The following is a 15,402-nucleotide window of genomic DNA, read 5'->3' on the forward strand; positions in this document are numbered from 1 at the left end:
CTTTTTATTGGCTACAGATTTTCTTTCAAGCAAATGTCAAGTGCAGAGGGAACAAAGTTATATGCTTCTGTAGTTGGAAGCTTCTGGATGGTCCAGAGGTTTCACATTGTAGAGGGCGGGGTCTCGCTTCATCTCTTGGCCGCTTTCCCGGCTGTGCACAAAGCCATCCGGACTGGGCATGCGTGGGAGAGGTCCGTAGAAGTGCTCAGTTATTCCCGCCTAGAATGATCATGTGTGGTCATCTCAGGTGATAGTTTTAGATACGGCCGCTGTACAGATATGATGCTGTACATGTGTGCTGGGTTATACCTAAACTGGAATAAAAAAAGCTGCATGCTTACCTCAGTACAGGAAAGCCTCTGGGTAGTCTAGAGGCTTCCCCGATCTTAAGCATAAGGGACCATTCACACTTAAAGGGAAGGTCCAGGCTCTAAAAACAAAATCCACTTACCTGGGGCTTCCTCCAGCCCCTGGCAGCCGTCCTGTGCCCTTGCCGCAATAAAAACAAAAAAAGTTAGTTACCTAGGTAGAGGGAAGCTTCTGACTGCTTCAGAGGCTTCACTTATGTTCCTCGTACCCACTGTTGCCAGAGCGGCTCGTCCCCGCATGTCTTTAAGTATTTAAAGCGGATTTGAAATGAAAAATGAACTATAGCAAGTAACTTGTCTATATATCTTATCTAAAGTTTAGATGGTTTACACAGTAAATCTAGCTACAAACAGATTCAACAGTTTATTTCTTCCCGTGATCAAATGAGAGCAGCCGTATTCTGTTTGTCATCATTACACAGCGGAGCTGCTCTATATCTCCACCCCTCAGCCTGTGAAAACTCCACTCCCCTCTCCTCCTCTCGCCGCCCCCTTGCCTCTGAAATCTCAGCAGCTCCTAGCTGGTAACACCTACTCCTTCAGGAAAAGCCTCCTGCTCCCAAGGCTGAGCTCCCATGAGCACTTGCTACATAGCACTCAGAATGCCTAGGCGTTGGAGTAGCTGTGGGTGTGGCTTGTTTAGTTTATAGGGCATTAGGGCACCAAAACAAAAACAAAAAAAAAGTATTTGGCTTGAGGAATGCCCTATAAAATATATGTAAGGGGCACAATTATGAAAAGTTTATCTCGGATCCACTTTAACTGTGTTTTATTGGCTTCGGGTTTGCTTTAAAGCAGTAGAATCAGCCATACTATGCCAGGGTAAAAAAACACATATATAAGTAGATAAATACTTGATCTACTTACATAACACATGTATTGTACTGTCCACGTTTTTATTTTAGTGAATGTTATATAGTAAATGGCGAGAATTCTGTTCCTGGTGGGGGCCATGTCTTTTGCCCACAGTTAAGGCTAACTCGTGATGCAATTTCTGCCCTTTACTTTTTTTCTTGTCTCCTCCAATCGCTGAGTAACCTCAGCCTTGCATGTAAACACAAGATTAGGGGTTTAGGTTTCAGATAAGCAGCAGGCAGGGAAATAAAGGGAAGAGGAGGAATATATTATAGATAAAAAGAACCACCAGCATGCAATTCTTTGGCACCGACTACTAAAGAGCCAGTGCTCCTAAGGTATGTGATAACTCCAAATCATAACGGCAGAAAAAGTTTTAAAAGTTTTAAATGCAGGATTAGCATCTTTATCACTTAATACACTCAGACTAGTTGCTGTTGAAATTTGATTTTTATGGTGACGATACCGCTTTAAAGCACAGTTTTGGCCACAGAACTAAAGAATAGAATGTTTGCATTGTCTATCTAACTGATTCACTGCTTGGAGAGGGAAGTTTAGATTAACTTTATATTCATGATGGATAATAACTTAATATTCTTTTCTATAGGAAGGTAAAGTCATTAAAAAGTCCAGTGGATTCTCCGGTAAGGGATTTAAATTTGATGAAACAGAGCAAGCTTTGGCCAATGAGAGGAAGAAGCTGCAGAAGGCGGCACTCGGTCTCCAGGATTCAGATGATGAAGACACTGCTCTTGATGTAAGTAAAGAGAGCCTTCAAGTGTACTCCGAAATTGTTATACTGTACATTAAATGTCAATTAACCACTTGACCACTACAAGATGTTCCCGTACCAGAGAAATGTTCACATTTAATCGCTCCTCCCATTCATTTGTCAATAACTTTATCACTACGCATCACACCGAAATGATCTGTATCTTTAATTCTATATGCATTTAATGGGAATAATAAGAAAAAAATAATTTCTCACCTTTTTGTGGTAGTCTTTTAGAGCAAAGAAGAAATGCTGAATTTCATAACGCTAGTTGTTATTCAAAGTGAAATACCAGCCTCATTCTAAAAATGTCAAAAATACGTAAGGGAGTTCTTTTTGTAGTTTTATACAGCTAGCTAAGAATTTTTGATACTTTTTTTTGCAACAGTAGCCCATTAGAATACCCTTGCCACAGAACTGTCCATAACTATTTTTTTTTTATTATTGATTTATAAAGTGCTAACATATTCTGTGGTGTTGTACTGAGTAAGAAACAAACGTGGTACATAATACAGACAATGGTATACACATAACATAGACATTGGTACCTAATATAGAATTGGTAGACTTAGTAATTACAGTGAAAATTGTAACATGATGCTCAAAATGTATAGCAAATTCTAAAATACAAAAGCAGGTGAGAGCCTTGCCCTTGCAAGCTTACAGTGTAATGCTAGGTACACACCATACAATTTTCTGTTAGATTCTTCTCTTAGATTTACCTACAACATGGAAAAAAGATATCTGGCAGGTAAATCTAAGAGAAAATCTAACAGAAAATTGTATGGTGTGTACCTAGCATAAGGAAATAGGGAGGAAATCAAAGGCTGAGTAATATACAATATGTACACTGAGTGACTAAAAAATTAGACATCCCTTATTTGAAACTAAACCAGTCCAACAGTGTCGAAACTCAGATTTGCTTAAATAAGGAATGTTTAGCTTCGAGCGACATAGTTATCAAGGAAGTTAATGTCAAAATGGGTAAGACAAAAGATTTAAGTGACTTTGAACGAGGGATGATTGTAGGTGCAAGAAGAGCTGGTGATAGCGTCTCTGGAATGATGACTCTTTTAGGATTTTCTCGACCAACTTTATCTTGGGTGTTAAGAGGGTGGCATTTGAGGAAAAAAATTCTTTAAGCGATAAGGACAATTCTGGTTGAAAAAGTTTGGTGGAGAGAGAGGTGAAAGGCGAGTGGCACGCATAGTCAACAGCAACAGAAGGGCAACAACACGACAAAGTACAGCTCAATTCCCTGCAGGTGCTTCACAAAGCATATCCCAATGCACAACAAGATGGACTTTGCAAAGGATGGGCTTTAGCAGCAGCAGGCCATTAAGAGTGTCTTTGGTATCACAGAAAAATAGGAGGAGACACCTGTTGTAGGCTCTTGCCACCATGCTTGATCGGTCTCAATTGGTTTGAGGAACATTAAAGTGGTCTAACACCCAGCATTTTAACTTTGCTTTAAAAGATTGCTTACAGCTTAGAAACTATTATGCCAGATTTTTTTAAAGCAGAAATTCACTGAATGGGTTAAACATGACATTTTAGTGGCGTATTCAGCTAGAAATCTGGTATCTGTGCTACGGTTTAGATACAATTGTATCATGTTTGGAATATAAATAAACAAAAGCCTCTCTGAGAGAGCACAGAGGGCTTCCCAGACAGGCTTTTCAGAGGTTTATTTGCATTCAAAACCTGATACATTTGTATCTAAACCTTAGCACAGACACCAGATTTCTAGCTGAATACAGCACTAAAATGTCATGTTTAACCCATTCAGTGAATTTCCGCTTTAAAAAAAATCTGGCATAATAGTTTCTAAGCTGTAAGCAATCTTTTAAAGCAAAATTGAAATGCTGGGTGTTAGACCGCTTTAATCAGAGTTTAATGTCCAGTTCAGTGCCCTGACCTCAATCCGATTGAGCATTTGTGGGATGAAGTCAAAAGATAATTTCAATGCTTGGAAACGCCACTATCCAATCTGACCCAATTTAGAGCTCACATTATGTCAGCAGGGACAAACATTCCTCAGTAACGGTATCGGCATCTTGTTGAGTCCATGCCAAGAAGAATAACTGCTGTGATCAGAGCTGAAGGTGGACCAGCTCCTTTTTAGAGGGAGTCTCTAATTTTGTGGACAGTGTATACCTAGAGTCACTGTTTTTGGGTATATTTAGTAAGAAGTACAACTTGGCCAGAGCTTGAAGAGGGAATTGCATAGACTACCATTAGCGGCAAAAACGCTGCGTTTTCTGCAACGCTAGAGTTTCTGCGAAGTGTGTTCCTAGCCAGAAGCTTGGTTACACATTTTCAACACCTGCCCTAATCCATAGACTGACTGCAAACGGTGATACTCCAATCGCACAGTTTCTGTTAGGAACACTCTGCAGTTACTGTGTTTTCATTCACATAAAATCAAACAAAAAAAATCTACTTCAATAGATAGAACAAAGCTGGATGCAGGAATAGAATTTTCTTTTTGGTTGTTTTTATAGAACTTTTTTTAAAACTGAGATCCACTGCCTAATAACACTAAAAATTGGCATCCAATGAGGCAGTGCAATTGAATGAGAAAACTTTTTTTCTAGCAGGTCTGGAGGGAAGTGCCATATTTTCGCATCTCATTGTTTATTAAAGGAATACTGTAGGGGGTCAGGGGAAAATGAGTTGAACTTACCAGGGGCTTCTAATGATCCACCACAGACATCCTGTGCCCGTGCAGCCACTCACCGATGCTCCGGCCCCGCCTCCGGTTCACTTCTGGAATTTCAGACTTTAAAGTCTGAAAACCACTGCACCTGCATTTCCGTGTCCTCGCTCCCGCTGAAGTCACCAGGAGCGTACTGCACAGGCACAGACCATACTGGGCCTGCACAGTACGCTCCTGGTGACATCAGCGGGAGCGAGGACACGGGAACACAAGCGCAGTGGTTTTCAGAAATTCCAGAAGTGAACCAGAGGCGGGGCCGGAGCATCGGTGAGTGGCTGCGCGGGCACAGAATGTCTGTGGGGGACCATTAGAAGCCCCTGGTAAGTTCAACTCATTTTCCCCCGACCCCCCCTACAGTATCCCTTTAAGTTTCATGTTGGTGAAGATGTCCTTTTTGTATTTTTTTTTAAATATGATTAATCTTTTGAATTTCAGATTGATGAACAGATCGAGACCATGTTTAATTCCAAGAAGAGAGTGAAGGACATGACTGGGCCAGGCATGCCTGGAGGAGGGATGGGAGGTGGAGGTGGCAACGCTGGATCTGGAGGAGGCGCTGCCACGGCTAATGCAGCCGGCCCCACCGCAGGAAATGCAGAGAAACTGGAGAAAGCCAAACGCTTGGCTAAAATGCTTAGCGTGAACAAGAACCTTGGCGCAGAAGCACAGGTTAGTATTGCTTAGGCTGAGCAGGAAATCTGTATATCATTATGCTCTGTTTGTAATCCTTTTTTACTGCTTTTTAAATTTATTTTTGCGTGTAGCTGTTGAGTATAATGGTGACCACTAATGAGCCAATATTTTTTTTGACCAATCTTACCACTTCTGTGTAATTTAGGGGTCTTTCACAGTGCGACGTTAAAGTCGCAGGTTACAACAACATGTAACGCACAATAACTTACAGCAATTAAAAAATCAATGGGCTGTTCACAGTGCAGACGTTGCGTTGGTGTCTAACGCTTCACGTTAAAGAACAAGCGACACCCATGCTAACCTAGTAATAAAAAACACATATATAAGTAGATAAATACTACTACTTACATAACAGATGCATTGTGTTATCCACGTAATGATTCCTGTGAATTTTATAAAGGAAAAGCAGAAAATCCTATTGCAGGCAGTGGCCATTTTGCCAAGGTAATGCTGACATCATATCCTTCCTGACTCTTGTTTTCCCCCCTCGCTTCTCTTGCTCATTGTGTATTCATTAGCTGCCCTCCTCCCAGAGTCTTTTTATTTACACATCCAATCACTGAGTCACCTCAGCCTTGCTTGTAAACACAAGTGATCAGCTAGACAGGGAAATAAATGGAAGCAGAGGAATATATTATAGATAAAAAAGAACTCCCAGCATTCAAAAGAACTCCCAGCATTCAACTCTTTGGCACTGTTTGGCACTAGGGCCAGTGCTCCTAAAGCAGCCTTTTTTACCCTGGAGGAACCCTGTAAATAACTTTTGGATCTCAAGGAACCCCTGCAAACAATTTTTTGATCTCGAAGGAACCCCTGCTTTTATTTTGCAGGAGGCATAGTCTTTAAAAGTAGTGTAGTTGCTTATTTCACTACCCCAAATTACCCTGCCACTCATACTGTCTCCTGAGCCCCCAATTTTGTGCTTTTTGTTACAGTACCACCTATTATTGTATGCTCTATTACACTTCCCCACAATGGGGGAAAATTCCAAGGAACCCCTACAAAGCACTCAAGGAACCCAGGTTGAGAAAGCCTGTCCTAAAGTATGTGATGACTCCAAACCATAACAGCAGAAAAAGTTTTGAATGCAGGATTAGCATTTTTATCACTTAATACACTCAGACCAGTTGCTGTTGAAATTTGATTTTTATGGTGACAATACCGCTTTAAATGAAAGTGCTGCATGCTATGCGTTATACACGTTTTTAGCTGCGTTAGAATGTTTGCACATGCTCAGTAATGTTTTCTTTTTTTTTTTTTTTTTAACGCATGCGCCGTTTTCGTTCTATCACTGTGCGATGAAAACAGCGCACCAAACGCAGGGCTTAAATACCGTCCAAGTTATAGACTTTCAATGCGTTGCAGTAGGGGCACGTTATGCGACCTTAACGTCGCATCAAACGCACAGTCTTACTGTGTAAGAGGCCTAAAGGGACTGTCTAAAGTATCCATTCAATATATTCTCTGTTAACCCTTCTACTATATGGATTTGGAAAGATTAGACAAAAAAAAATTGGATAATTTGTGGCCACCATAAGATCTATTTAGTATAGGCTATTAAGTACGGTGGAAGAGGCCCCAAGTGGTTAAACCGGTTGAAGCCCGCTAAACCCAAAGCTTAACACGGGCTTAGGACCTCTAACCTATGAGTTTTCTGTAAGCAGATTTGAGGTCTTAGAATTGCTCACCACTTACTTCCAGCAAGGTACAAGTGTTACTTCCTGGTGCAGACAAATGGTTTCTATTATCACAACGTGCTGGGATATGGAGACTGGCATCAGCTCTGCTTCCTACTTTGTATGTCACATGACTCCACCTGCTGCACCCACTCAGCATCTGTATGCATAGAGTAAAGGAAGGAAAGCTGTACTGCAGTTTTAATCACATTTTACCTCATAAAATATATTTATTTACTAATCTATTTTATTGGCTGTAGAATTCACTTTTTTAAGTTTAGTTGTGTTTTAAAGCAAGCCATAGACTCGGTGAGGAAGACTTGCTGATAGTTCTGGAAAGAGCCACATTAGCAGCTAAACACCCATAATAGAAACCGTATAGGAGAACTGAAGTGAAAGGAATATGAAGGCTGCCATATTTATTTCCTTTTGAGCAATACCAGTTGCCTGGAACTCCTGCTAATCTCTTTGGCTTCAGTAGTGTCTAAATCACCCACCTGAAACAAACTTGTGGCTAATCTTGTCAGACACATTACCTCTTGCTTCAGGTTCCCTTTGAACAGTCATAGTAGATGACTGCAGGAAATAAACTTTCCATTGACTTTAATGTTCACACTCTTTTACACAAATTTACTGCTCGTGAAAACTTAGTAAACCCCTCCTCCAACATATGACTGACCTGTTGGCAGTACAAACTCATTGTAAGTAAAGAGGGTAACTGAAGAGGTGTGTCTTGATGTTTCACAGGCATGCTGTAATATAGTACTGTCCTTTATGTGGAAAATAAAGTTAAACAAAAAAAAAAATTCCCACAAAGAGAAATCTACATACTCCCTTCTTTATGGCGATGTTACTGCTGGCATTTCTCTCATCGCTTTGATGACCGTGTTTCTGGCATCCCTCACTAATGGTCGCTGCTACAATTACAGGCAGGCACTCAGGCACTAGAGTTTTTCTCTTGATTTTGCCTACTTAAAGGACTTCCGAGGAGAGAATGGTAAAAAGAATATAAATACCTGGCTGGATTCTTTATCCTCAGGACACCATCCGCTCCCTCCGTTTCATTCCGCCGTTGTTTTTTTATTTTTATTTATTGCCTTCAGTTGAGGCCCGACTCCATCCTCAGGTCTTTTGCATTTCCCCCAATTAAGATTGCCGCCAGTCTTGCCGCGCCTGCGCAGTTCGCATAGCTGCAAGTGCGGCTGCACAACTCTAAGTCCTCCAGTTCCGTACTTACTCCCAGCCGTCTCATGGATGTACAGCACGCTTTACGTCCACGAGACAGCCGGGAGTGAGGACAGGGCTGCAACGGCTATGCAAACTGCGCAGGTGCAGCAAGACTGGCGGCCATCTTAATTGGGGCAAAGGCAAACGAACCCGAGGGATGGGGTCCGGACCCGACCGAAGGCTGTAAATTAAAAACGCGGCAGCACCAGGATAAAGCATCCAGCCAGGTATTTAACTTTTTTTTACCCTTCTCATCTCGGTAGTCGTTTTAACATCGAATAGAGATTGGATGGGTCGATCCTTTGTCATTTGGTAACATTGTAAACAAACCTGTATTCTGATGGTAGCTTTCTCTTCCTTCAGGATGTGATGCAACAGGCCACCAATGCGATCCTCAGAGGAGGAACAATCATGGCTCCCATTGTATCCGCCAAAACCATTGCAGAGCAGCTGGCAGAAAAGATTAATGCCAAACTTAACTACGTCCCGGTGGATAAACTGGAAGAGGAGAAGCAAGATGGCGGCTCTAACGAGTCCTTCAAGAGATATGAAGAGGAGCTGGAGATTAACGACTTTCCCCAGGTAACATCAGCACACCGGTCCTTCTCTATTGCCTTCTGTCTTCCACTGTGGGTTCGCTCACTGTGCTGTCCGAGGTGGACAAAACTTGAAGTCCCATATTTACAGGACTGTATGAGAAGTAAACTAGGGGGCCTTTTCCATTGAGAATCAAAATTGCAATGCAACTTCACGTACACCCACTGCGCGCGTTTCTGCTGCAATTTTTCTCTAATCAGACAGGTGTACAGCACGATGCCGGAATTCAGATTAAGGTGAACCCGGGGTGAGAGCAATATGGAGGCTGCCATATTTATTTCCTTTTCAACAATACCAGTTTCCTGGCAGCCCTGCTGATCTATTTGGCTGCAGTAGTGTTTGAATCACACCAGAAACAAGCATCCAGCTAATCTTGTCAGGTCTGACAATAATGTCAGAAACATCTGATTTGCTGCATGCTTGTTCAGGGTCTACCGCTAAAAGTAGTATTAGAAGCAGAGGAACAGGAGGACAGCCAGACAACTGGTATTACTTAAAGTGGAATATAACCCTGCATTTCATCTTTGCTCTAAAACATTATTTACAGCATACTCTATGCAACCAGCATTTTTTTTTTACTTGACCAGCATTCGAAGGGTTACACACACAGCTTGAAAGTTCAGTGCAGTGAAATGCAGACCCATTTGAACCTTCGATAATGTTATCTTGTGTTTACTTAAATATATCAAGTGAGGAATGTGACACATTCTCTGACTGCAGTGAAGCTGCTGGAGACAGAGAGACACTGAAAGCATGTCTGCCTGCAAAACAGCAATGAATAAAACCAGTTATTAATAAAATGCAAAGTCAGCTCACAAAGCAAAAAACTGTACTTTTGGAAACCTATAACTTCTAAATGAATAATAATACGTATGCACAAATGCAAATATGATAACCGTATGGCATATAAAAAGTAGGTAAACCTGTTTTTATTGAATATTATGTCAGGGTTTTATATCACTTTAAAAAAATAAATAAATACAGCAGCCTCCATATCCCTCTCACTTCACTTTTCTTTTAAAGCAGAACTGTAGATAGGATTAAAACAAACAGTTTCACTTCCCTGGGGCTTCTGCAAGCCCCCAGCAGCCGTCCTGTCCTGCGCCGGTCCTCCACAAGCCTCTGTTCTCCCGCTGCAGCTTTGTTCTGTTCCTCGGCTTGTAAGTCGAGACCAGCGCAGCCCTGCCAAGCGTATCCTTTCTACGCGTTCCCATCTGCAATTGCGCTATTGTGGACTGGAACACGAAGAAAGGATAGGCGTGGCCAGAGCCGCGCAGGTACAGCGGCCTGGTGGCAAAACAGAAAGCAGCTGGCGGAGGGAGAACGCTGTTGGGATGGCTGCTGGGGGCTTGCAGAAGTCCCAGGTAAGTGAAACAGCTTGTTTTAGTCCTATCTACAGTTCTGCTTTAACCTCCTTGCCGGTCTAAAAAATCCGGCAAGGAGGCAGCGCCGCACTTTTTTTAAAAAATGTTTTAAATCATGTAGCGAGCCCAGGGCTCGCTACATGATAGCCGCTGAGCGGCGGCATCCCCCCACCCACTCCGATCGCCTTCGGCGATCAGAGTATGCAGGAAATCCCGTTGAGAACGGGATTTCCTGCAGGGCTTCCCCGGTCGCCATGGCGACGGGGCGGGATGATGTCATGGACGTCATAGGGAATCCCGATCCGCCCCTCAGCGCTGCCTGGCACTGATTGGCCAGGCAGCGCAGGGCTCTGGGTCGGGGGGGAGCGACTCGGCGTGGCGGATCGGCGGCGAGCGGCGGCGATCGGAAGTTACAAGCAGCTAGCAAAGTGCTAGCTGCTTGTAACAAAAAAAATTATGCAAATCAGCCCAGCGGGGCCTGAGATATCCTCCTGCGCAGGTTACCCCGAGCTGAGCTCGGGATAACCGGCAAGGAGGTTAATGCCTGCAAATTAGTTGTTTGCCGAGAATCTATAGCACAGCACACCTCATCGATCGTAATTTTGATGGCTTTTTGCTGCAGACTGGATGGAAAATCTCAATCGATTTGGGGCGGCAGAGGAGTGACTGTCGCTCAATGGCGCATTGCACTGTATCGAATAGTGCAGTTCGATATATTTTTTTTTTTTTATTTATTTAGTAGATTTCATGGTGAATCCTATTAAAATGTATGTGCAGTGTGTGGAAGGATTTGATTCCTTTCTGATCAGAGAGGGATCGATTATGTGCGTTTGCAGAAAATGACTACTGTAGAGCATTCTGACCGGGACTTTTAAAGTTTTACATATTTGTTTTTAGTGAAAAGGTTATTGTATAGAAATGCAAACAGGCCTGCAACAACATTTGTAATAAGTTAAGATTTAAAGCAAAGCTGAAGTGAAATAAAACCAACTAGATACTGGCTTATGGAGAGGGAAGGCACAGGGTCCTATAGCAGGGGTCCCCAACCACCGGGCCACGGCCCACTGCCGGTCCGTGGGCAGTTTTTCAGGTGGGCCTCTCGCCCCACTCCCCCCATGGCTGCTGCTTTTGTTACCTTAGGAGCTGGCGGCCTCTTCCTCACTTAGATTCCCCCGTAGCCCCTCTCCTCTTTGCAGCATTTTCAATTACAGCACCGCGTCCCACGGCTGCTGTAAGGAGGGAAGGAAGCTGGGCAGCGGTTCCCATGGTAATGGTGATCACCACTACAGAAAGCCGCTGTCCTGCTTCCTTTCCTCCTTACAGCAGCCGTGGGACGCGCTGCTGTTATAGTAGATGCTGCAAAGAGGAGAATGGCCACCAGGGAATATGAGAGGGAGTGGCGGCCGTGGGGGCTATACTAGCTATGCAGGGGCAACTATACTAGCTATGCAGGGGCAACTATACTAGCTATACAGGGGTAACTATACTCCCTATACTGGGGGCAACTATACCTAGATACCCTGCACAGGGGGCACTTATACCTGGCTACCTACCTATCTATACACTCCAAATGGGAGGAGGGGCTCCCGCTGCTAACCCCAACACCTCCCTACTAATCCCGACTCCAAACCACCTCTCCCCCCGCCCGCGCACCCCTCCCCCCGGGCCCCAGAGAAAAGTTTGGTCTTGATAGCGGTCCCCGGGCTGAAAAAGGTTTGGGACCCCTGCTAGAGCCATCACAGTTCCTCTCCTGGTTCCCTTGTTCCAGCGTCGTCACCCCTTTCAGCAGTCTTTGTGCCGCTGCGTTAGGCTTTGGAGGTCTTTGGGAGCCCGAGTGTTCCAGAAGATGGGCGGTTCCCACTGCACATGCATTAGCGTGAAGCTGCCTGTCATTTGAACGACAGTAACGACGCTAGAACGAGGGGACAAGAGGAGGAATAGGAAGGCTCTATAGGACCCAGAGCCTTTCCTCTCCATAGGTGAGTTCCTGTATTTTTTATTTAAATTTTACTTTAGGACCACCATTCACTTAACTTTCTGTGTATAAAACAAAACCCACTGTTTAAAGCCAAGCTAAAACCGACATTAAAATACATTGTATTAACATTCTGGTGATTTGAAGATGTAAACTCTGTTTAGAAGCAAAGGCTGAACCTTCGCCTCCCTCTGACACCCTCCCCCATGTCTCCTTAGGAATGACAAATGATTGTCAAGTGTGACTGGTGGCGCCGTAGTATGGAAGCCTTGGCTCTTGACTTTCGGACATTATCCACCCCATCCTTTCAGAACCTGTATGACCCAAAAAACAATTCTGAGTACAACCCTCCCATTTGTACTTGGCAAAATAAATACATCATTCTGATTCTGAATGCCTGACTTCATTTCCCAGAATTTAAGCATCTTGGTAAAAACCACATGAGGTGGTGGGACTTGGTAGTTCACAGTAAGCAGTGTCTACAGAAGGAGGTAGGACTTGGTAGTTCACAGGAAGTTGTGTGTACCGGAGGGGGTGGGTCTTGGTAGTTCAGACAGCTGTATCTACAGGAAGAAGAGGTGGGACTTGGTAGATCACAGGAAGTCATGACTACAAGAGGAGGTGGAATTTGAACATTTACAGGAAGTTGTGTCTACAAGAGGTGGGACTTAATAGTTTACAGGAAGTAGGTGCAAGACCTCATCTCAGGAAATAAATTTCTAGGGCTTTCATGTCTTTATGGAGAGATGCACAGCTTAAAGTGAACCTTAACCCGGGAAAAAAAAAAAGTTACCCTTACCTGGGGTTTCCGCCAGCCCCCTGCCGACGTCCTGTGCCCGCGCTGAGACAAACCAATTATCAGGTCCATCGTCGTGGCTCAATTTCTTTTTCAGCGAATGGCCAGTTGCTGGACCAGTGCACCTGTGCGTCCCTGGCGCTCGTGTCCTCGATTGCATTCCCGTCCTCGCGCCCGTCCTGTGCAGTACGCGTACTACGCATGTACACCTGCACCCGTACTGTGCAGGACAGCCACGGCGACAGGAGTGCGATCGAGGACACTGGCTGCCTGGCCAGTCGCTGAAAACAAAATTGAGCCGCGGCAGGGGACCGGATGATCGGTGAGTGACTGCACACAGACCGTCTGCAGGAGGCTGGTCAAAGCCCTAGGTAAGTGAAACTTTTTTTTCTCAGCTTGGTTAATGTTCACTTTAAGTAAACAAGCTACAAAAAGGGTGTTTCATTGAAAAAGTTCACATTTATACTAATCAACATGATTGCTTTTAAAACAGTGCTGCTTTTCACATTTGGGTTTAGTTTGGTTTTAAGCCACTCCAGTTTGTTTCATTTATTTATTTTCAGTTGTTTGTATCTTCGAAGATCGTGTAATTTTACATGTAATGATCTTCCATTCTTAAACTTACAGACTGCCAGATGGAAAGTCACCTCCAAGGAAGCACTGCAGAGGATAAGTGAATATTCTGAGGCTGCCATTACCATCAGAGGAACATATTTCCCACCTGGCAAAGACCCCAAGGAAGGCGAGAGGAAGATCTATCTGGCCATTGAAAGTGAGTTTGTGTGTGTTTGCTGATCTAGCAACGCCAAAGGTTTGAGAATCAGATATTTATTTATATTGTAAAAAATACTGTATTGCCTGCAAAACAGACTCTTACATTCCAGGAAATCTGCGTGTCAGCACAGTGCCCGGTACAAAACAGAGAACTGTGCTTATAAACTTAAATTATAACAATATTTTGCTCTTTATGTGAAATGAGATCCCAGTAGACATGCAACAAGTTATATCACATAGAGTCTTTGGCTAGTGCATAGAATCAACTGTAGTGCAACACTACTAAGTAGTGTAGTGATACCACAGTAAAGCAATAAAGGTATAAAGCTGCAAAGCATCAAAAGTTTTTAATATAGAGCATGTGTTGTCAAGACGAAAGAAGTATCCGGTTTTAAACTTACTTGGGGCTTCTTCCAGCCTCTTTGAGGCCAACTCAGTCCCTCGCTATCTCCCCGGGCCGCTCCGGTCTCTGGCCGAGTTGCGCTTTGTCGTTCACGCCCGGCCGCTCTCGCTTACGATTAATGGGCTGTTCAATGGGATATGAATGGCCCGGGGAGACGGCGAGGGACTGAGAGGCCTCAAGGGGGCTGGAGGAAGCCCCCAAGTAAGTATTAAACCTTAGACGTCTTTTGTATCAGGTATACGTTAAGTGGAACTGAACTCAGATCTTCCCCTCTGCTCTAAAATATTAGCCACATCATGAAAACCTTTAGAGGAAACAAAATCTTCATTACAGTTTATGGAAATCCTACAAAACCTGTTTTAACTTGGTATCATATTTCTGGGAGCACTTAAAGGGTTAAGCCTCAGTATTTACTTAAGAGCAGAGAGCTGTGGCAGACCTGCTGATAAGATCTAATTGGACACGTTGATCAGGCGAATCAAACACAGAGCAGTGAATTTCTTAAGCAACTATATGTGGAATAAGTAGAAAAGAGAGAAATGGAGAGCCCAATATGGTGTAGTATGTCAGAGATACGAAGGAAAATGAATAAGTGAGATGGTTATACTCACAAACATGGGTTACCGCTCAGGCAACCACTGTATAGGCAGGTGAGGAGATTAGACCTGTCCTCACTCAGGATTAAGAAGTCGCTCTCTGTAGATCAGAAAAAATGGGGTAGGGTCACCCCTCCACCTGGGGTGGACTCAAGTGTACTGGTAGGTGATCAGAGGCGCCAGCAGAATAAAATTAATATAAAATTGTTAAAAATTGCCGGGAGGGAAAGTGGTGGACTTCCCCTCAATTACACACCAAGGTCTGTCATCAAATCAAACGAATACATTTATTCAATAATACACCAAAATCTGCAACGCGTTTCGTGGAAACAGACCCACTTCTTCAGGCAATAAAACGGGGACAACAAACACTGCGAACAAAGGACAGAGGGTATTGCTATAAGATTGCTGCAAATAACAAACATACAAATAGATCACAAAACGATATAGCAATGATCATATATCAAAAATCAGGATAATGGTTATGTAACAAAAGTAGGGACTAAATCCATAGGTGGCACATGAGCTAAGTGGAGTATCCAGACGTATACATAGGGGTATCAACATATGTACAGACAATAAAAGTT

General features: G+C 43.5%; 1 protein-coding gene across 1 annotated transcript in view; it reads left to right on the plus strand.

The window, feature by feature from the left end:
- DDX46 (DEAD-box helicase 46) overlaps window positions 1-15,402 on the plus strand; it is a 99,309-nt gene that overhangs the window by 75,920 nt on the left and 7,987 nt on the right. Inside the window, exons 18-21 of the mRNA XM_068277931.1 lie at window positions 1,831-1,980; window positions 5,150-5,383; window positions 8,674-8,892; window positions 13,670-13,814. Coding sequence (XP_068134032.1) covers window positions 1,831-1,980; window positions 5,150-5,383; window positions 8,674-8,892; window positions 13,670-13,814 — 748 coding nt within the window. The remainder of the gene's footprint in view (window positions 1-1,830; window positions 1,981-5,149; window positions 5,384-8,673; window positions 8,893-13,669; window positions 13,815-15,402) is intronic.

The sequence above is a fragment of the Hyperolius riggenbachi genome, chromosome 3 (assembly GCF_040937935.1).
Source record: "Hyperolius riggenbachi isolate aHypRig1 chromosome 3, aHypRig1.pri, whole genome shotgun sequence".
Lineage (NCBI taxonomy): Eukaryota > Metazoa > Chordata > Amphibia > Anura > Hyperoliidae > Hyperolius > Hyperolius riggenbachi.